General features: G+C 37.6%; 2 protein-coding genes across 2 annotated transcripts; both read left to right on the forward strand.

Moving 5' to 3' along the window:
* Positions 1–11: 11 nt before the first annotated feature.
* ccdc107.L (coiled-coil domain-containing protein 107 L homeolog) lies at positions 12–7,374 on the forward strand. Its single transcript, XM_018241797.2, has 6 exons — positions 12–316; positions 392–579; positions 1,621–1,690; positions 4,802–4,892; positions 6,278–6,375; positions 6,581–7,374. The coding sequence occupies exons 1-6, from the start codon at positions 157–159 to the stop codon at positions 6,823–6,825; spliced, it is 852 nt and encodes a 283-aa protein (XP_018097286.1). The 5' UTR covers positions 12–156; the 3' UTR covers positions 6,826–7,374.
* Positions 7,375–9,707: 2,333 nt separating this feature from the next.
* Positions 9,708–21,343, forward strand: LOC108705023 (GLIPR1-like protein 1). The gene is made up of 7 exons (XM_018241795.2): positions 9,708–10,840; positions 12,965–13,207; positions 14,049–14,140; positions 14,422–14,507; positions 16,911–16,937; positions 18,744–18,782; positions 20,047–21,343. The coding sequence occupies exons 1-7, from the start codon at positions 10,679–10,681 to the stop codon at positions 20,277–20,279; spliced, it is 882 nt and encodes a 293-aa protein (XP_018097284.2). The 5' UTR covers positions 9,708–10,678; the 3' UTR covers positions 20,280–21,343.
* Positions 21,344–21,939: the final 596 nt, after the last annotated feature.

Raw genomic sequence — 21,939 nt, forward strand, 5'->3', positions numbered from 1 at the left:
GAAGCGCTACCCATTTTCGTCCCTGTATAATTATAATTTTGGCGCTGCAAGGGCGGGGGCAACGAATTCTGACTGAACTCTAGTGGAGAAGGAAGTGGTGGCAGCATTTTGTGCTAATATTGTGGGGTGTGCACGGTAGTCAAAAACAGTGAGAACATGGCGCTGTCAGTCGTCAACCAGTTAATGATAGTGATCTCTCTTGCGCTGGTAGTGGTAACCCTCATGCCCAGGATCTTTGGCGGCGTGGGAACCAGAGAGGTATCCAGCAAGCAGGAGCAGCACAAGATTCCCCCTGTTCCCGGCCTCGCTAGTAGAGGTAAATTTCAGACTATAGCTGTCTAGCTCTGTGAACTCTTTGTACCTGGAAATGTATCTTGTTTTTTTCCCCCAGGTAAACATGGTAAAGCAAATATGGCCCCAGATGGACCAAAGAAGAGCATTCCAAATAATTTAAGACGTTCAATGGAACAAGAAATTAAAACAGAGAAAATGAATGGAAGAAGCCATGGCATTGCTTTCACTCTGATGCCCTTTTATGCCATAGGTGTGGCACTCTTTGCAGCATTCAAGTTCACCAAAGTAAGGTTAACTTTCAAACAGTGCTTTTCTCTTTTATCAAAATTGATATAGTGTATGTTTTGGATGTAATGCCAATGTTGTTCAGTTATGGGATCTATTATGCAGAATGTGTCCTCCCAACAGAAAAAAACAGTGCCTAATTGAGGTTCACTAAAATACTCATAGTATAATAAAACCTATAGCCATTTATAAAACATGTCATCCTCCCTGAGTGACAATTATAAACACCTGTCAAGAACAAAGTATAAAGTACAATCAGAGTCTGTATAGTTCAGTTTTACTGTACATGTGTGGTGCTCAAGTAAACATAGGGGCATTTTTATCAAGGAGTGAAATAGAGCTCTCCACACCACAGCTCACCTATAACTTGCATGGGAAGTTTATAACTTTATAAAAAATGTAACTCTCTTCTACCCTTTGATAATTATGCCTCCAAAATCCCATAGATATGACAAAAGAGCATCTGAATTTCACTGTGAACTGTAAAGAGCTTTAGTTTCTTTGATGAATACCTCTTTACCACTATCTATTTCAATCACATAAATAACGTATTATTAAATTGTCAGAAATTTAACTTAATTGTATAAAACTAAAATTAAATTCTTATTTAACATATTAGAACTAGATCTGCACAGTTGTATACTCACATGACTTGCTTCTAAGAAATGCTAATTTCATCTATGTTAGCTAAACAATTGTAACATAAAAGAAAGCTAGTAAAAGTGTTTATATCCCTATTGTAGAATTTGCTTTACTTCTATGCTAGGGATAATACAAACAAGTATATGTGTGCTGGAGCATTAACTTTTTATTTTTATGTTACCCTTTATTGCTGAATATCCTTATTTTTATAATTCATTAGAGTGCTCATGTTTCCTATGCTAAAAACCTCTGTAATTAATTAGAAAGGAAAACAGGAAATGTACTGTTTTTTTTATATATGCATTTTGTTTAATGTTAGCAAACTGACAGTTTAATATCTACAGAGTATTGTAATATATATGAATGATATAGCATAAGCACGTTTTCTTTTAATCACAGATAAATACAAAAGAAAATAATCAAGCACAGGTCGAAGAAGAAGCAAACAAAAGAAAGGCAAAGGAAACAGGTAGTTATTTTCTTTTACACACACATAAAGATAGATCGCTATTATACATTAAATTTAAGTTTACATGTCTACCTGCTTCCTACCATGACAAAAAGAATTATGTACCAAGCTGCAGTGTTTATGGCATACTCCGTACTAATTATGGCATAGACAATGTGGTGGAGTGTAAAACATTTTGCCTTCCATAGTATATATATTGTTTTCTTTTCTAGCAAAGATACATAGAGATTCTACTAGAATTATGCAAAGTAAAGCATTTACTTTAAAGATAAATGTTTCATGATGCTATCTACTGTACATTATAAAACAAACGTTAAGTTTCCAAATATTTGACTTTTGCTCAGAATCAAAAGTCTGCTTATACTCTGACTACAATAAGCATAAATATCCACTTTCCTTATGTATCCACTTTCCTGTTGTTTGACCCAAGTGCAAAACAATCGTATGTTGTTTGACCCAAGGGCTGTCACAACCAGAATACAAAACACCCAAAAATACCTGTTTGGGCAGAAAAGATTTTTCACTTGCTCCTTCTCTTGTTTCCCATTGAAGTCAGTGATAACTGTGGGAGTAGGTCACAGACCGCAGAGAAAATGTTGCGTTTTGTTCTAGATAAAGACTGTTAGTGTATTAAAGGCATAACTTTTTTGGAATTTCTTTTGTTTGTTTATTAAAATCAGTTACTCTAACGGTACTTTTTTTGTTTTTGTTTGTGAATTTGGCTACCTACTTTAAAAACTTTACTACAGGATGTTTTTATTAAGAGGACTTTGAAAATGAGAATCACAATTTTTTATAGAATAAGAATCACACCATTGCGACAAAATTGAAAGAGAAAGTTTGATAGTGTCAGGAAATATTACAAAAAACATTAGCAAGTTTTGTAGAACAGCAACACCACAAAAATGACAATGTTAAGAAAGCGTAATTTCGCCTAATGATGCAAGGGAACTCTATTGCCACCTTTTAAAGGTAGCAATAGCTGCAGAGTTCCCACAGTGGCTTGCATCAATAGATGATTGCACTTACTGTACATCAAAAGAATCAGGCACACACATCCTTTTAATTGATGACTGAAATTACACTGGAATTATGGGGAAAAACTATGCATTGTGGGGAAAAAACATGGTTTGCATCTAAAATTGCACTTAGCAAGTATCAGATTGGAACACTTATGTGTTCTATATAGATTATATGTCAGTTCTGTTAAAATGAATGTTCTATAGCAGTGATCCCCAACCAGTGGCTCGTGAGTAACATGTTGCTTTCCCCTCCCATTGTTGTTGCTCCCAGTGGCCTCATAGAAAGTGTCCGCTTTGAAATTCCTGACTTAAATTCAAGTTTTAGAGGCATAAAGGCACGTTTACTCCAACAGAGCCTCTTGCAGGCTAGCATGGGACTATTAATTAGCCTGTAATAGTCCTTTTTTGGCATCCCCAAGGAATTCTTCCTTGTGTGGCTCTCCAACAGTTTTTACATCTGAGTGTGTTCCACAAGTAAAATGGTTGGGGGATCCCTCTTCTATAGTGTAAAGCTTTTATGTACAGGTTATTTACAGTTAATTTGGCGGTATCTAGTTGGATGTAGTCTTAAATCCTATACCACAGCACTATGTGTATAGGTTGGTAAAAGCTTATAACACATTGGGATTTCCCATTTTTTTCTGTGCATTCCGCCTAAGGTATATATTTACTTCAGTAGTCTCAAATACTGTCACTTCACAGCAGTGTCACGTTCAGCACCCTATATCCAGAACCCAAGCTAGGCTCCCTGGTCTCGGCTCTCATTTCTGCCTTTAACCGCCGCCTTTCACCTCGGGAGGAGCCCTCGGCTAATTGGATGCCACCAGGTCTTATTTGAGAGAGCAGCAAAGCAAACGGTTCTTGACAAGCAAAGGGGCATGATCGTCTCACCAGGATACTGGAAGGAAGAACACCACCAGGAACAGGCAGACGGGCCAGCACAAGCAGAGAATTGGAGAATGTAGAATAGTCCGTGGACAGGCAAAGGATCAGGATTGGAGAGGTCAGAATAGTCACAGACAGGCAGGATCAGGATTGGAGAGGTCAGAAGAGTCAAACAGGCAGGCAAGGGTCAAAACACAGTAGATCAATCAGGATACAAGTTATAAAGCACCCAGGAACAAGGCAAATTGAACCCAACAATGGGCAATGTGAAATTTGCAAAAGCCCCTTTAGATACTATTTGAATTTCATGCCATTGCGCCTGACGTCATCACGCCGGCACATAAACCCGGAAGCGCGCCATAGAGGAGCCAGCACTTGACCAAGAAGGAGCTGCGCAGCGGGCGTCCACGCCGGAGGAGCGACATTGGACCCCGCTGCCCACTAGACCACCAGGGTAAGTCCTGACAAGCAGTCTTCCATCAACTGAACTTCTATTGCTTTGGGAACTTTAGACATAATTGTTCTGCTCATCTACGCATTCATTATTTGAAGCGTACAACAGCTTTCTGATCTGTCAATATTATTTTCTGTTTCAGTTAGGAAGCTGCAACAAAATGGCTGTTGTATAATTTTATATCTAACCCTTGCTCCTGGACCATTCATAGACAGTGACCACTACTACACCTACAGCAGTGTCATTTTGGGCAAGAACTGTGCCAAAAAGAGTAAAGTTCTTTCTCTGTGACATTATTTTGTTTTGAGAAGGTACCATGTTCAGTCTGTGCTAAGTATCTCCCAGGTAAATGCCTTAATGGCTTTTTCCATTAATTTGACTACTCTCTGGGTGTTTGTCTCAAAGTATTCTGGTGTGAAGAGGACACTGAAGGACCTGTACACAGTATTGGTTCTTTAAAGGTGTGTGCAGAGTGCCAGCTGTGAAGGATATTGGTATTACTTTCCCTATTCAAATAACTTGAAGCCCATTACTTCTTGACAGCAGGCAAGAGGTTAAAAGACTAATTAGAATGTATCTTTAATTTAAAAAGTTTTGACTAAGCCTAATTGACATTTTGTTTCACGTGGGGGCGGGGAAGCATTGTAATTGGTATTCCTAATTGGGATCATGGTTACAATAAATGTAATTTCAGAGATGTAGGTAGTGTTTAAACATTTCAACATATTTTCTTTTTTTACATAATTTTAGAAAACCAGCTTGTTGAACTAGAGCGTCATCTTTTACAAACGGAGAACATGTTGAATTCTTTACTCTCACAGCTGGATCCACTGTCTAACTGGCAAGTATTTAGTGTTCTCCCTTCAGTGAAAAGTGTCAAGGGAAAGTTAGCAACACTGTTATTCATGAATAATTGTGCCAATGATGCTTTATGTGCTCTATTTCAAAGGAACATTTATCGCATCTTGAGCTGTGTTTAACTGTCCTTTATTATTAAATTTTTTTTAAAAAAACACCTAATCGTCATGCCCCTATTTTAATATTCTTACCAGCTAAACTCTGGCAGTGAGTCTTTAACCTATAGTTAATATTCTAAACCTTTATTTGGACAAAAACTGAATCCTCTGTACCAGAATCGGAACCATAATTTGCTTATTGAATATGAATGAAATCACATAATCTGTGGAAAAAAATGTATCTGTTTCATCTTTAGTCACATGACTGTAAGGGTTTGAATTCAGTGGAAGCGGTGAGTAAATGGGACTGCTCCTCTGATTATTAGGCCTTTGTTCCTATTCTTCACCTGAGTGGGTACAAATGTACCATGACATATAATCCTTAAAGGGGCTTAGGTGGTTGCTCTACCTAAGTTAACTGGGTCACTGAAGTTTAGAAGCCATCTTGCATTCCTCTTGTTGTAGAACTGCACCTTGTCAAAAAAGGGACTCCCAAAATCTTAAGCAGCAGTGCAACTTATGTAACTGCAAATTATTGTGCCCCATCACAAAATTTTTAACACTGGTACATATTGGGGTCTATATCACTGGATGTGACCAAGTTCACAGGCAGGGTTTGTCTTAAGTGGCAAACAGATGTATGCTCTGACTTAGGATCAAGTCAGTGGATTTTGCATCCAAAACGTCTTTGATTACTCTCTCCTTTTCAGGTTCCAGTTATTTGGACCAGAACTGGAGGTTATAAAGCCTGGCATTGGGATCAGTCCTGTTGAAATAGAAATTCCAGATGGACACACTTTTAGTCCTTTCACCATAAGTTTTTTTTCTTCCCTCCCTCTGTATCTTTTGGTTTTAGGATTTCTCTATGGTGCATGTGTTCCCCTGCAAAAGATGAACAGAATGGGATTACTGCGTACTTACCAATAAATCAGATTCTCAGATTTTTCTTAGAGATACAGGGTTTCCTCATAGACAGAAATCTTGATCATATGTTATCCTCCATTTGGATCAGTTTCCAGGTTAGGTACAAATGAATGGGTGTATATTCCCAACCAGAGGTGGGACCCAAGCCTGCTCTATAAAGGAAGGGAGCGGCCCTGATTCCTGTGGCAAGGGAATCAACCCCATGGAAATTGAAGGACAGGATTTATCACTGAGCACAAAAAAAAAATCCCCTTTTTATGAACCTGTTCAACTGTTATTGGAATTAGAGTATTTGATGTAAATATTTAATGAGAACTAATGGTAAATCATAATGATCTTGTTCTAGTGTTACTACCATAGCTAATGGGCAAAAAGATGAAATAATGAATCAGCTGCAGCAGATCAGACAACTAATGAAGAAAACTGGAGTGGATAAATGTTCAGGTACAGTATAACAGCAATTGCAAAGAAAATTCATATTACCTGTTATGCTCTTTAGTTTAACTATGTGCATACTGGACTTTACTGAATTTAACATGTTTTTATATTCATACATTGTGTTTTTCTTCTTAAATGTTAATTTCACATAATAGGATAGTTGTCTATCCAACACCAGTACAAATCTGAAGCTTTGTTTTTACTTTTAAAGCGAACGATGTCTGCAAAGATCTGGAAGATATTGAGCACTGTACTGACCTTCGTGAGGAAGATGAGGATGAAAAGGAAAGTGAAGGATCCTTAACTAATTCTCATGAAACAAACAGGACTGAGTATGTGGCAGAGGAGGATTGTAACAACACTGATTCACTGGAAGTAGCAGGCCGCGATCACTTGAATGAAGATGCTATCCTTTTAAAGGAAGGCTTGAGAAAACGCATTGTGACTGAACTGTAATAGCTCTTGGCATTAACTTTGTATATATTTAGGATTATTCTTAGCAAATTTAGAAATTATTTATAAAGGTCATAATTCATCAGATTAAGTTTATAATATGCAGTAAACAGATGGATCACCCTGCAGTGAGTAAATCTAGAAATATAAGTACCGGTAACCTTTTTGATATGCAGTCTGTCTAATACCTGCATTTCTGCAGGTTCAGACTGAAGCCTGTGCATAAACCTAGGGTCTGGGTTGAGTGTGGGATTCTGTTGGCTAGCTGCAGTGTGCCGTAGCTTTTACTCTCTCCATCCCTCTGCTTCAATCGGTGCTGTGCTAATAACACCCACCTTTAATGTCATCTCTGACATCACTGGGCCATGTCCAGAAGGTGTGGGTTGAAGTTGATAAGGATTAGGAAATTCCTGAACCACAGATTGCTATACTTTGTATGTCGTGCTTACTTTACCATGAAAAAGAAAATATATTTACCATAACAAATTTCCAACATAGTTTTAATCTTCTCAAACCATTGAATGAGATGCAAATAAAGTTAACACAAACCTTTTCATGTGTCATAGTAAGTGTTTTTTATATAGTACACAAGAGAGCCATTAATATTCTGTAAAGTATATCCTTATGAACTATGCTTAGTGATGTCACCAGTTAAAATAGGTGTTCAGTGATATGTGTCACTGGAACTTGTGTATTATAAAAAAAACTAATGTACCTGTGTTGAGAAATATTAAGATATTCAAAGTCATCTCTGAGTTTCATGGCCTGTATAAAAGGACTTGTGCCTTTATATGGTCATGGAACTCCTCAATATGATATCCTTATGTTTTACAACAGGGGTACATCATTATGCCTATAAGAATAAATGCATTCTCAAAGTGGTATTGGAATTGCAGAATGGGTGAAAAAAAAGTTATGCTTATAATATTATTATTATTATTATTATTAAAAATGTCCAGAAATACATAAAAAATGCATGCCTGAATTACCTACAGAAGCAAAAAAAAAAAAAAAATTTAGCCAGAGTCAGTCAATCTTCATTAACAATTAAGAGAGTGGTATTCTGAAAAGAAAGCAGTCAGTATCTCTATTTCAGCTGCATAAGGAAGCAAGAAAAGCAGAATTTACGTAGCTAATGCCCTGGTAGACACACCCAAGAAGTAAGTGCTTTAATTGTAGTAATTGAAATGAGCATTAGTAATGAAGAATCTGCAATGTGCTTTTTGGTGATGTACTGCTTAGCCTTTTAAACCTAATGCACCAGTAACACATATTAAAGATGTTTGCATTTGTGCTGTGCCAAACACAGTACTACCACAAAGCTAAGATATTCATAATTATGAACTAAACACTAATACTAAACATGTGGCATCATGTTTGAAACAAATGTGATAATACAATTGTACAGATAGATACAATTTGTTTGCACTGGAAACAACAGAACAGACAAATAAAGTCAGACCTAAGTACTGTAAGTAGCATGTATATCCTCCAAGGACACATTTCTGAACTGTTGTCATGCTTGCTGTCAAATATGTTAGCCAGACTGTTTTTCATGAAAAATGTATAACATGATACAGTAGAAACTCCCTCACCACCACCATTTTACATTTTTCAGTGGACCAGAAAAAAAAATGTAAAATCTGGGAAAATTTAAAATTAGGGAAATTGATCTTTTCTGATCAGGTCTGCATTTGAAAAGGTAAGTGCACAAGAAACAACACTAAATATAAAGTGAGGCACTGTATGCTTCGAAAAACATACAAACCTTTACTTTTCATCTTAACATCATACTGTGCTACTTCAGTCCATGTCAATGTGAATATATTGTGTGACAAGTGGAATCCACAAATGAGTGAAATCTGAGTGAAAGTCTCATAGATAGATACTGACAAACCCTCATTTGGGAATATAGTCACTGCTTCCAGGAGTTGTGGTTGTGCCAACCTCCACGTCGTACAGGCAGTGATCTAACCTCAGCAATGAATATATGAAAGTGCAATACTTTTTAAACCTGTTTTAATAATTACATTAAAAAGGTTTATAGGATAGTTACCGATATCTGTATAAGAGCAAGTAAATCACAACAAACGGCATTCTAAACCTCAGTAGTTTACCATTAAAACTACTCCTTCCATGACTCATCACATGTATGTTGTTATAGTAAAAACAGTAACACCAAAAACTTTAAATGAATTAAAGTAATGAAAATATAATATACTATTGCTCGGCACTGATATAACTGGCGTGTTTGCTTCAGATAGTTAATGTAAAAAAGCTGCTGTGTGGCAATGGGGGCAGCTATTGAAAGCTGGAAAAGTAGAAAAGCAACAGGTTAAACAGCAGATAACAGATAAGCTCTGTAGTATACAATGGGATTCTTCAGGACTTATCTGTTATCTACTGTGTATCCTGTGCTTGAAGGGCTGCCTCATGGCTCCACAGCATAAAATATAGTTTAGTATCTGAAGCAAACACACCAGTTTTACCAGTGTGGGGTAAGGATAGGACCAGGCGATTGCGGAATCTGCTGCTCACCTTCTTTTCTTCAGGCAGGGTGGATTTTGGTGCAAAATGTTACGCTTTGGCGCAGAATACGCCACGTCTTCCTGCACTGGAGTGTGGGCAGGCAGAGCTGGGGGAGCGGATTCTTGGCCTGCGTTTCTCAGCAGGCTGAAATTCACAATCGTCTGGCCATAGCATAACGATACATTGTAATGTCATTCCATTAAACCACTTTCATTTTTTGGTGTTACTGTTCCTTTTAAAGGGACTGTTCAGTGTAAAAATAAAACTGTTTAAAGGGGTTGTTCACCTTTGAGTTAACTTTTAGTATGACATAGAGAATGATATTCTGAGACAATCGGCAATTGGTTTTCATTTTTTATTATTTAAGGTTTTTAAATTTCGCTTTTTATTCAGCGGCTCTTCAATTTACATTATAAACATTCTGGTACTTAGGGTCCAAATTACCCTAGCAACCATGTATTGATTTGAATAAGAGACTGAAATATGAGAAATAAAAATTAGCAATAACAATAAATTTGTAGCCTTACATTTGATCTTAAGAAAGGGTCAGTGACGCCCATTTGAAAGCTGGAAAGTGACTTGAAGGGGGACCGCACGGGACATAACTGTCAGTTAGTTTTCTTTTTAATCTGACCTGCATGCTAAGGACGAAGTAGTGTTCTGATTAACATTTTTTATTATGCACAGCCTTTCTATTTAGCAAGTTTTGTTTGTACGCTGAACTGTTCCTTCCTTGTGTTCATATTTAACATATTAACATGCAAATACAAATTCATCAACAGATTCTTTCCACAAAGTACAAATGATTAAAAGACCACCAGATCCAATTCCAAACTTTCAGTCCAATATGTTCCTTGTTTCCATGTGTGGAACTGGTTACCTGTGAGTCAGATAGAAGATCTCTTGGCTCTGATTGCAGCTGAAGTGCCTCGTGGAAGAAGATATTTTATAGGTCCTTATGATTATTTGTAAATGATTATCCAGTTGTGAATGAATGACACACATCTCACGACAAGTATGACTTCAATTCCACTTCCTTATGCAAAGCAGGGAAATGCTTTAAATGATAACGCTAAAATTTGCATTTTTTTTTGTCATTTGCTAGGTGTTTTCAACTAAGGGATACTGCTTATAATGGCAATGCTATAGTTCGCATTGTGTGGGGGTTTATATTGAGGTATGGTGTATCGGTGTATTATGCTTTTAGTTAACAGTAGCGAGACACCTAGTGGTGATTCCGGGTAATGCACAGTAAGTTTCAGTATTTGGCAAGGTACCGGCTGAGGGGACTTTATCTAAACTGCCAGAAAGTGGTCGTCAGTGGAAGATGTGGCTGCTGGCGCTCATGTTGATTGTTAGTCTCTGTGACGCACGGCAGCTGGATCCCACACCCACATATACCAATGAACGTTTTGTCAACGATCTTTTGAATGCCCATAATGACATTCGGAATGAATTCGGAAAACAAGCCGCAAACATGCTACACATGGTGAGACCGCCATCTGTATGACCGTCACGTGTCTCTCTACACACACACACAGTGCTCTCTCTCTATAGTATGAGGAAAAGACATCTATTCACACGACTGTTTCCTCTCTTTTACCCTCCCTGACAGATTTGTACATTATTTACTCGAGAGCACCCTCTTCTCCCATACCTGTCAGTGTTCATTTCCCTGCACCCCTTTCACTCACACCTGCCATATTCTACCCTAAAATATAGTATGGTTACACAATAAAGCATTTCCACACTTAAAGGGGTGGTTCACCTTCATGTTAACTTTTAGTATGTTGTAGAATGGCCAATTCAATTGGTCTTCATTATTTATTATCTATTTTTTATTCATCTTTTTCTTTCCAGCTTTCAAATGGGGGTCATTGACCCCATCTAGAAACAAATGCTCTACAAAGCTTCACATGTATTGCTGTTGTTACTTTTTATTGCTGGTCTATTCAAGCCCTCTCTTATTCATATTCCAGTCCCTAATTCAAATCAGTACATGGTTGCCAAGGTAATTTACACCCTAGCAACCAGATTACTGAAATTGCAAACGGGAGAGCCGCTGGATAAAAAGCGAAATAACTAAAAAAAATGACAAATAATCCATCATACTAAAAGTTTATTTGAAGGTGAACAACCGCTTTAAAGCCAATTGTAATATAATTTCAACTCTCATCACAGGGCTGACAAATTGAAAGAGAATAATTCACTCCATCCCAAAATTTCTGGTATCTGTACCTGGCTGCAGACGTAAGGAGTATACCCACCCACATTTTCCACTACAGATTATCCTACGGACATAAAAACTTCTTCCCACCAGTGATTTGATGTGCATGCTAAAACTGTCAGCAAGGAATGACCCGTGGCATCCAGTAGTCCCAGGTTATAGGGGTAACAAACCTAAAAAAGGAAGTAGATGTGGAGCCTGATCTTTAGCTGTATGAAGACTGCAGTATACAGTATCCCTATGCCATGTAACTAAATTTGGGTAATGATAATGACTGCATTTTGCATGACCTGTCAAACATAAATACCCTTCCTGAACTTCTATATAAAGCAGTGGTGTTATCTGTTTGTCAGAAAATTCTAAATTCATTGCTTTGGCTATGAAAAGGCAAGTGGTGCACACTGCACACTATCAATCACAAATACAGACACACATGGAAAATTAGATCTGGTACCAAGATGTTGCATTCATTGATCAAGTTCATTTGGGATGGAGTATTCATCCCAAATTCAATTATCCAGACATTGACTGGGGTAATGGGGTTGCCAAGACAGAAAAAGCCAGTAGGTTTATAAATATGCTCAACGACAACTTTTTATTCCAGCTCGTTCAAGAACCTATTAGGAATAATTTTCTTTTGGATCTTATAATAACTAATAATACCGAACTTATCTCTAGCATTTGCGTGGGTGAGTATTTAGGGAATAGTGATCATCCAAGTTACTCATCCCCTTTAGACAGCTTTAAACAGTTTTAGACAGAGAGCATAGTTACTGCTGCATTTTTACTGTTCTCTTTTTCTTTTGCTCTGTGTCAGCTGCATATGCGTAAGCAGCTCACATAATGCAACAATCAGGGAGATGTCAAAGCAAGATCAGTGCCTTGTTACCCTTCCCTGTCATCTCCCTGAAGCTTTGTGTCAACTGTATAAACAAAAAAATGGCACTATGGGGAGAGTAGTAACATTCAAGGCATCATTCTCCATCTAAAGCTTGCAGAAAAAAAATATTTTATATTGTTCCCTGATGAGAGTCCCTGTGTTGTTGTGCAGGCTCCCTGTGTAATGTTGATACTAAGAAAAGGGTTGGAACATTGTTCTAGTTGAAAGGTACTGTTCAGTTAGGGGCCCTTGCACTGTTGCTGCTTAAGAACCCTATGCTAACTGTGGGGTGTCCATGTTCCATTAGATTATTAGTATTTTTGGGTGCAGAGAGACTCATGCTAGTAATAGTTTGTGTAGTGTTAACTCTGTTTTGCATAACTACGGTTTTGTGATACAATTTTGTTACAGTTTCATTTTTATAATGAAAATGCCTATGAATAGTTTGGGACTATTAAAATGTTATAGAACTAGTCAATTGTACTGTTTTTCTCTGTTTTTTTCAGTCATGGGATGTAGGTTTGGCAAAACTTGCACAAGCATGGACTATATATTGTAAAAAGGAACCAAACCCGCACCTGAACAAAGAAAGCATATATCCCAGATTTAAACAAGTTGGAGAAAACCTTTACATGGGTCCATCCATTGACATATTTAAAATAGTTACTAACTGGGGACTTGAAAGTAACTTCTACAATTTTAAAAATAATTCCTGTACGCCTGGTAAAGACTGTAGCCATTTTACACAGGTAAGGTACACATATTAAAGACACAACTGTCGCATGCCATGTTTTAGCTTTCTTTTTTTTTAATTTGCTGAGAGTGCTTTAAAAATATAAATACATTACCAGTAATGATTGCTGAAATATATGGTTAATAGACCAAATAAACTAAAATATTAGTTTACAGGATCACTTTCTTAGCAACATTCTACCTACCCTCTGTGTATTTCCTTGTGGTTACTTGTCAGTGGCTTGGTTAGTTGTTTCATGACACAACCAGTTGAAACTGAGTCTGTTCTTCAGTCGCTGCAGCCAGCCATATTTCAGTAGCTTAGCTATGAGCTCATGTATGCACACATTCACATATGTGCTATAACTTCATACAATATACTAGTGGAGCACACAGAAAATATATTATACATACACACAGTTGAAGCTCAGTTGAGCTTGATTGAGATGTGAACAGTTTCTGAAAGCAGCACAGAATCAATTGTACTAACCGATTACTGTCAAGGGATTTATGCATGCTGGTACAGATACCATCTTACCTTCTTCTGATAATTCTTTACTGTAAGTAAAACTGCAACACACATCAAGTATCTATGCCACTACAAATGTAAACTATATATATGTTTAAATTTAATAGGGCATAGTAGTGTTTGAAAAATGGAGTTATATTTGCTTTCCATAGATCCAGGGCTACTTGACTAGACAAAATACCTGAGGGGCTTTAAGGTTTACCTAAACAGGCAAACTATTTTTTGAAATGTAAAATGAATGTTGGGGGGGGGGGTTTATTGGGAATACATGGTATACTGTTCCACTGGTATGCTATACTGTTTCTAAACTGTACTTTCTTTATTTCTAGATTGTTTGGGCATCTACTTATAAAGTCGGTTGTGGTGCTGCATACTGTGCACATAAGTTTGCATATGTAGTCACTTGCACTTATGGACCACGGTAAGTTATCTGCAGATGCCTAAAATTGCAGTTTTGTTCACTTTTATACTTGTATTCCCTTTTCAAGACAGAGTACATATCTGAGTTGCAATTTGTGCTGTAGCATAAATCTATCTTGTGCTTCTGCACATTACCATTACCTTTAATGGTTTAGGAATATAGTATGTTTTATATGTTTTTAAATGTTGAAATATTATTAAATAAGTTGTGTCACACATAATAAATACATTTAATGATTCAAGATTTTCCATGATTCCTGATTAAGCTTTTTATTTTTGAAGTGGAAATGTTCCAGGACAAGTCCCTTTCATACAGGGTGTGAAATGTTCTAACTGTGGAGGAGAAAAATGCAATGTGGCTTCATGTGGTAAGAACAGGACAACAGTTGATGTATCAGTATGTACAGTATCAATTAACTTTTGTTATCCTAGATTAATTACAAATGCATAAAAGCAGGAGCACCTTTACATAAACTTTTTGTAAAATGCAGACTGGGAGTATTGAAAGAATGTGCAACTTAACTTTTTGACATAGCTCTCCATTTTATAATATAAACCGTTTCACTGAACTTACAAAAGTTTGGGCAGTTGTTTTATAAGATGAATAGGAAATTGTGAGTTAAACAATAAAAATAGCAGTAAAAATCTAGCCATCCTTCTGGTTGCCTGGGTCACTTTCCCTCGCAGCAAAATAGCACAAATTTAAAAAACAAACAAAAATAATACAAGACACCAAAGTTGTCTTGTAAAAAAATAATACAAGACACCAAAGTTGGCTCTGTACACAAATATTGGCTCTTCTAAGAAAGGAGTTCCAGCTATAATATTATATAATGCTGGAGCAACATTCCAGAGGATATATATTCTTGAAGGAATATTTACATGTTATTCTGATTTGAGAAAGCCAGTTGGATGACTGGTGAAATGTCTTTAAGGAAAAAAACACAGCAAGTCCAGTTGATTTGACTTATTTCTATAGATATATCGTGACCTGGATAAATGAGAATCTTCGCAAACATAACAGCTATATAAGCTATTACTGAATTCAGCAGAACTAGAGAAATAGAGGAAAATATTCCTCTGTCTATAGACTTAGGACATTTATTTAAGTGTTCCCTTTGTTTATGGAATTGAGGTTCAGGGTTTGTTTTTTTATAAGTGGCACAATCATAAAAACTATTATCTTAGTGGTGGTGGTCTCCGGTTAATAAGTAGAGAGTGGGGGGTTCATAAGCAAGAGGGACCAACAGCAGTATTTTTGATTAAGGATTCCCCTCCTCAGGTTATTGCCCCATAGCTAAAACTTGGCTTTGATAATGATTAATGGTAATCAGCTCAAGATGTCGATGCCATTTTAAGAACAGTTATATAACAGAGGTTCCCAAGGGGCAGGGTTTTACCACGGAGTAGAAAGTTCATGCATGGCTAGTCCACAAATAGAATTTAATACTGAAGTCATTGATGTTATTACATTAGGTTACACAAATCCAGTAGGCCTGATGGTTGTATTATGTAATGATAGGAAAGATGGTTTCATGCTTACCGTGATCCCCTTCCCACTGCTCCCATCAGAAGAAGCATCCCAAGTTTTAAAATACCAACCTCACTCTCCTACTGGCATCTATTTGGTGCTTCTGCTCCCATTGGGAGCAAAGTTTTCTTTTAATCTTGGGAAAGCATTAGGCCTGCCCAAAAGGTATTCTTTGTTTCAGCTCCTGGATAAGGTGGGGCAATTTTTGGTATCTATGTTGAAAATTAGCCGAACAACACAAGCTAGTATAGCGGGGATCTTCGGCTAATTTTCTACATAGATACGATTGGGAGAGGTGCCGACCCCTCCAGCCAACACCGGGCTTCGACTATCAGGAGAGACTCTGGGGAAATTAGGTAATTATATTCGCAATTTTTGGTATGCCATGTCTTCCTGTGTTTCAGTTGCCTTCCTGTATTGCTCTCAGAGCATTTGGTGGCAGGTGTTTGTCCCCTCCATCCATGTGCCTAGATGGCTATCCCCTTAAGTACTGACATGGAGTTCGTCAAGGGAAAACAGCAATGCAGGTAGCAATAGCAGGACTCCATCCAGTAGTGAAAGAGTGTTAACTGATCTGCTTTATTATACTTTAGACTTTGACGTTTCTGTGTGTAAGACTGGAACTACACAATGTGTCTTATTGAGATCCGACGCGCTGAGAGGAAGCCCATGCGAGGGGACGGATACAGCGAATATAAGGTAAGTAATAGAATTGTCGGACCCAGTTTCGGACTGGGATGTCAGGGGCCCACCAGAAAACCTTAGACAGTGGGCCCACTTTCCAAACTGTTATTCCTCCTCTCCTCACTCAACCTCTTTATTCTCCTAATCTTTTATATCTACTTACTATACTCTGTTCTTCCAATATTGTCTCTTTTTTCCCCATAAAGAATTAGGGAATGACCATGAATGGTAAAAAGGGCCCACTGACCCCTGGGCCCACCGGGAGTTTTCCTGGTATCCAGGTGGGCCAGTCCAACACTGGTTGGACCTTGTCACTGCGTGCATCTGACACGACTGTCGGATGAAGACGCAACGTGCAGCATTCACATCCGACAGTAGTGTTGTGCCGAATGCCTGCATCGACAAGGTCCGACATTTCTATTACTTACATTATATTTGCCACATCTGTCTCCTCGCGTGCGCTTACTCTCAGATCGGATCTCAAGAAGACGCATCGTGTAGTTCCAGCCTAAAACTCTATAATGTATACTAACTTTTTAATGTTATTTTACTGCAGGTAATCCATCACGAGACGATAACTATGGTATATTTACTATATATACAGTGACTTATTTTTCAAGTTCGGTTTGTATACTTCTACTTAAATGTCAGAAGGGCACTGCTCCTTAGAATTCACAATATTTCCTAACCTTGGGTTTCCAGATGTTCATGGATTATATAGTAACATAGTTACATAGTTAAATCGGCTTGAAAAAAGACAAAGTCCTTCAAGTTCAACCCCTCCAAATGAAAACCCAGCATCCATACACAAACCCCTGCATAGCTTCACATAATTTATATATAACCATATCTATACTAACTAGAGTTTAGTATCACAATAGCCTTTGATATTATGTCTGTCCAAGAAAATATCCAAGCCACTCTTAAAAGCAGTAACAGAATCAGCCATCACAACATCACCCTGCAGTGCATTCCACAACCTCACTGACCTCATTGTGAAGAACCACCTACGCTGCTTCAAATGAAGGGGTGGCCTCTCGTGCGGTGATCCTCTTTATGGGTAAAAAGGTCCCCTGCTATTTGTCTATAATGTCCTCTAATGTACTTGTAAAGTACAATCATATGATTATATCTCAGAGCATTTATTATATGATGAATAAAGGTGGGAATTGTAATCCAGCAACATCTGGGGCTAATCTTAAGAAACAGTGAGCAAAATTCTGCTCAAAAACTGCTGAAATTGTTTTCTAGTGCAGCAATATTTGTATCAGAAAAACATGGGGGCAAATTTACTAAAGGGCGAAGTGGCCGTCGCTAGAAAAATTTGCCAAATTGACATTGGCAATTTACTAAAAGGCGTAGAGGACAATTCGCTAGCAAAAGAGCTCAGTTTCACTCAGGCAAACGATCGTTACTCCACAAATTCATCAAAGTGTGAATTTTCCACTACGCTACCTTTTTGCCATTGTCTGCTTTGCCAGTTTATAACTGATAAGATGAAGCTACATCCTCAACAATCTTATGTCAGTGACATCATATCCTGTATGCTGAAGTCATAAAAAAAAGACAAAATGCTGGCTTTTATTCATATTTTAAAGTGGGATTATGTTAAAAGTTGTAACTGTTAAGTTAAATATATATTTTTTACATTTTTTAACCATTTGAAGCTCATGCCACATTTGTTTTAGGGTGGGCTCATCTCTAGGACAATAGAGATCTCTTTTGTCTTTATTTTGCTTCCTTGGACATTTTTAATAAGTTGCCACTTCAAGCAATTTCACCACAGCCACTAATAAAGGCATGTATATGACCTGTATATACACGCCCTATTCAGATGGATTAAATGGAGTAAGTGTGTTAACAAAGGTTTGCTATGCATTCGTCTTTCAAGGCATAACTTTGCATTTTGATGAATAAGCATATGTGCTATGAATTAACATCTGACAAAGTTGCAAAAAGTGTGGCGGAGCCTTCCCAGACAAAAATTCACCCTTTAGTAAATTTCCCTCATGATCTTGATAAGACTTGTATATGATAAGGCATACCTTAGTGGGAAGTCATCAGCTGCCAGCAGAAAGAGATGAAGTGGCAATGGGATTTGTAGTACATACTCTCGAATATGGGTGACTAAATGGCGATAAAAATTAGTTATGCATTGATAGAAAACAGACTACACATATATAAAATAAAATTTCTCTCTAGTAGAAAATGATTCTGGGGTTAATGTGAATAACTTACTGTCAGTTGGGGAATTAAACCAATATTTTAAACTTTTTTTTTTCCAGTTATACCAACTAGGGTATAAGAAATGTTGAACTCCATAGGTAAATAAGCCTTGTAGCTGTATCTTTGCACATTAAAAAATTACCATGGTTTTGTTGTTTTACAGGGGATTACAACTTTTGTCCACCCTTTGCAACAATTGATTGTAAGTCGTGTTTGCTCTCTGTTTACATTTCAGATTCTTTAAACCCCTCCAAAAAACTTTAGAAAGGGTGAGACTAAGCAGGAAACATTGCCTGTTCATCTGTCCTTATAAATTGCCTGTTCATTCAACTTTTACTTTTGCAACAAGGAAGTGCTACAGCGGCATTGCTTCTAGAATGTTAACACTTAGGCTAATTTCACACGTATATTTGTAGAGAAAATGGTAATCCACTGCTATCCACCCCATGTTCCAACAGTACTGAAACACTGTGCATCTGCCTGGCAATGGGCACACAGGGATTTTGACTGGAAATGCATAGTTGCCTGCTTTTAGGCAATGGATTGACCTTTTCTCCGCCAGCACATTTTTGCCAGACTACACCACTTGTGACATTAGCCTTGTAAGTTTGCAAGATCCACAACAGACACTTTCTTCTCTTTAAGGCAGTTTATTCAGAAACAGGGATGACCATTTCAGGATACAAAATATAAATCATGAAAATAAATCCTGCCCACTGCGTGCTACCTTCACACATTTGATGAGTTCCCTCAATAAACTGGACCCCTTGTGGACTACCAGCAAAACACATAGGTTGGGGTACTAACGATATTCCTTTGGGGGGATTGTTGAACACTTGGCTTTCCTCAGTTCCTCAGTCACTTAAACTCTCAGTCTTTTGATCAAAGACTCCCTCTGCTACTTGCAATGACAGACACCACCCTCAGCCCATCTGGGTGTTCCCAACACAGACAGGTAGCCTTTCTGCTGTGTCCTGAGCTGTCCACTACAGCTCAGGACACAGTGAACTCCAATTTGTGAGCTAAACTACTAGAATGGATGTGCTGGCTTGTCTGCGCCTTCCAGACACTATAGTTCCAGGGACAGATGTCAAAACCCTTTAAAATGAAGAATGCATTTTCTGTTTAGCAACATCTCCCTTGGAGCTTTGATCTCCTTTTGGGGATTTCTTTGGTCACTCTACCACAGCCTAAACGCCTATGCACTTGTATGTACTTCCTGTATTAAGTTTACCGTATGTTTGTGGAATCTCAGTTGAGCCAAAAGCCTTGTATTCGTGATTTAAAAATTAAAATGTCTCAAACTGCTGAAAATAATTTACATCAATTAATTGTTTGGGTTTAGATCCGCTTACTCTCTAAATGTAATTTCAATCCAAATATGCCACAAATATGTACTTTGTCTTGGTTGTATATGCTTATTATTGATCAATGAATGTTGCTTATATTGGGTTATCTCATTCCAGGTTACAGGCTGGCTAGAGGTAATGTAAGAGTGAATAATGAAAAAGTAAGAGTTGGCCGTGAATGTCCAGACTGCATATACACAGACAGCAATGGTGAAAGTGTAAATGAAGATCAATTTGACTATGTTGACTACTCACCTGGAAATTTCAGTGTGTCCCACAGTAGTGCAGTGCAAAGAACTGCATACAGTTATTTTATGTATTTTATGTATTCATTCATGATATGGAAATAAGAGTATCACACATAATACCATTAAGTATTTGCTTTACTTATGTAGTCTTATATTTGGTAATGCAGTGTCCGTAAGGCACTGTTGTTACAAGATTTTTTTAATGGAATTTACAACTGTAACATTAGTCTGTTTACTTGGACATGTTGACATGATTGTTTTCGTTCAGCTTTGGAGATTCAAAATTGTGTTAAATTTCTGCATGTGAAATGCCTGTTATTTAATTTACCTAATAGAAGTTTTCAGGGGAATTACCTTTTTCAAGAGCAACCTAAGGCTCAGTATAACCTACTTTTATTAATACTACAAAAATAGGGCAACTGTACAGATTCCCACAGACAGCAACCTTGCAATTTAAGTTACATCTTCCCACTAGAGATGTAACCTTATACCAACAAGCCAAGTGCTGTTTGCCTGGTTACCTAACTCTCTGATATTACACGGTAGGATCAGAAGATTCAAAAATATAAATAATGATTTACATAATCCTGCAACCTTGTTTGGTGCTATGTGCATGCATTTAACCACAAGCTAATTGGTAGTTATGGTCCAGATCAGTGGCACCAGAAGATACACTGGGGTTTTTTTATTAGTGCTAACAACACAGATATATTGTGTTTTGCCTTTTGTTGCCCTTTAACTATTATGTAGTCATCATGCAGTAGGGTAGATATTCAGGGTCAATGTCTGTGTGCCTTCACCCTCCCCTGGTGAATACAGCTTTTACAAGCTTACCTCGAAAATATTTATAATATTAACATATGCTAGGTAAACTTTGTTTAAAAACATATTTATGTGATTTTTTATTCATCAACATGTTAGGTTGCTCATGTAAAACTAATAACATTGACATATTAAAAGATTCTCTGCATTCATATTGTTTTTTTTTTTTTAACTGCAGCGTCAACCCTTGTCTTTTACGTAACCATAAAGGCTAATGTCAAAAGAGAGAATGTTTCCACATAGAGAAATGTCCAAAAATACCCATGCCATTTGGCTTTGTTTTTAAAGGGAAAATATACCCCCATTGCAGCTTATTCAGTTGGACTTAAAAAAAAAAATGTGCATAAACGCAATCTGACTTTCAAAACTATTTTTTTTACACAGACTTGAATATATTTGATTCCACAGATTGAAAGGAAACTAGACATGTAATAACCATTTTCCCACAACTCCTCCTTAGGCTCATAGTGTTATGCAAGTTCAGATGGGGTTTATGTACCTTTTTACATAACCTCCTACTGAACTTGCATGACATTGTGATCCTAAGCGGTAGTTGTGGGAAAATCGTTCTTAAAGGAATTGTTCAATATAAAAATAAAAACTGGGTAATTGGATAGGCTGTGCAAAATAAAAAATGTTTCTAATGTTAGACATCCAGTCACTCCAGCCTTTATACATTACATTTTTGCCTAACTAACTATATTAGAAACATTTTTTATTTTGCATAGTCAGGGCCGGAACTAGGGGTAGGCAGAAGAGGCAGCTGCCTAGGGCGCAACGATTAGGGGGTGCTGGGCAGCTACCTCTTCTGCCTACCCCTAGACCGGACTCACCTGGAACTTAGCATATGCAATGCGCCCCAAACGATACTGCGCACTAGCAACATTACTGTGCATGCACACCAGCGCCGTTACTGTGCATGCGCGTGTGATGGAGGAAG

The sequence above is a fragment of the Xenopus laevis genome, chromosome 3L, assembly GCF_017654675.1.
Source record: "Xenopus laevis strain J_2021 chromosome 3L, Xenopus_laevis_v10.1, whole genome shotgun sequence".
Taxonomy (NCBI): Eukaryota; Metazoa; Chordata; class Amphibia; order Anura; family Pipidae; genus Xenopus; species Xenopus laevis.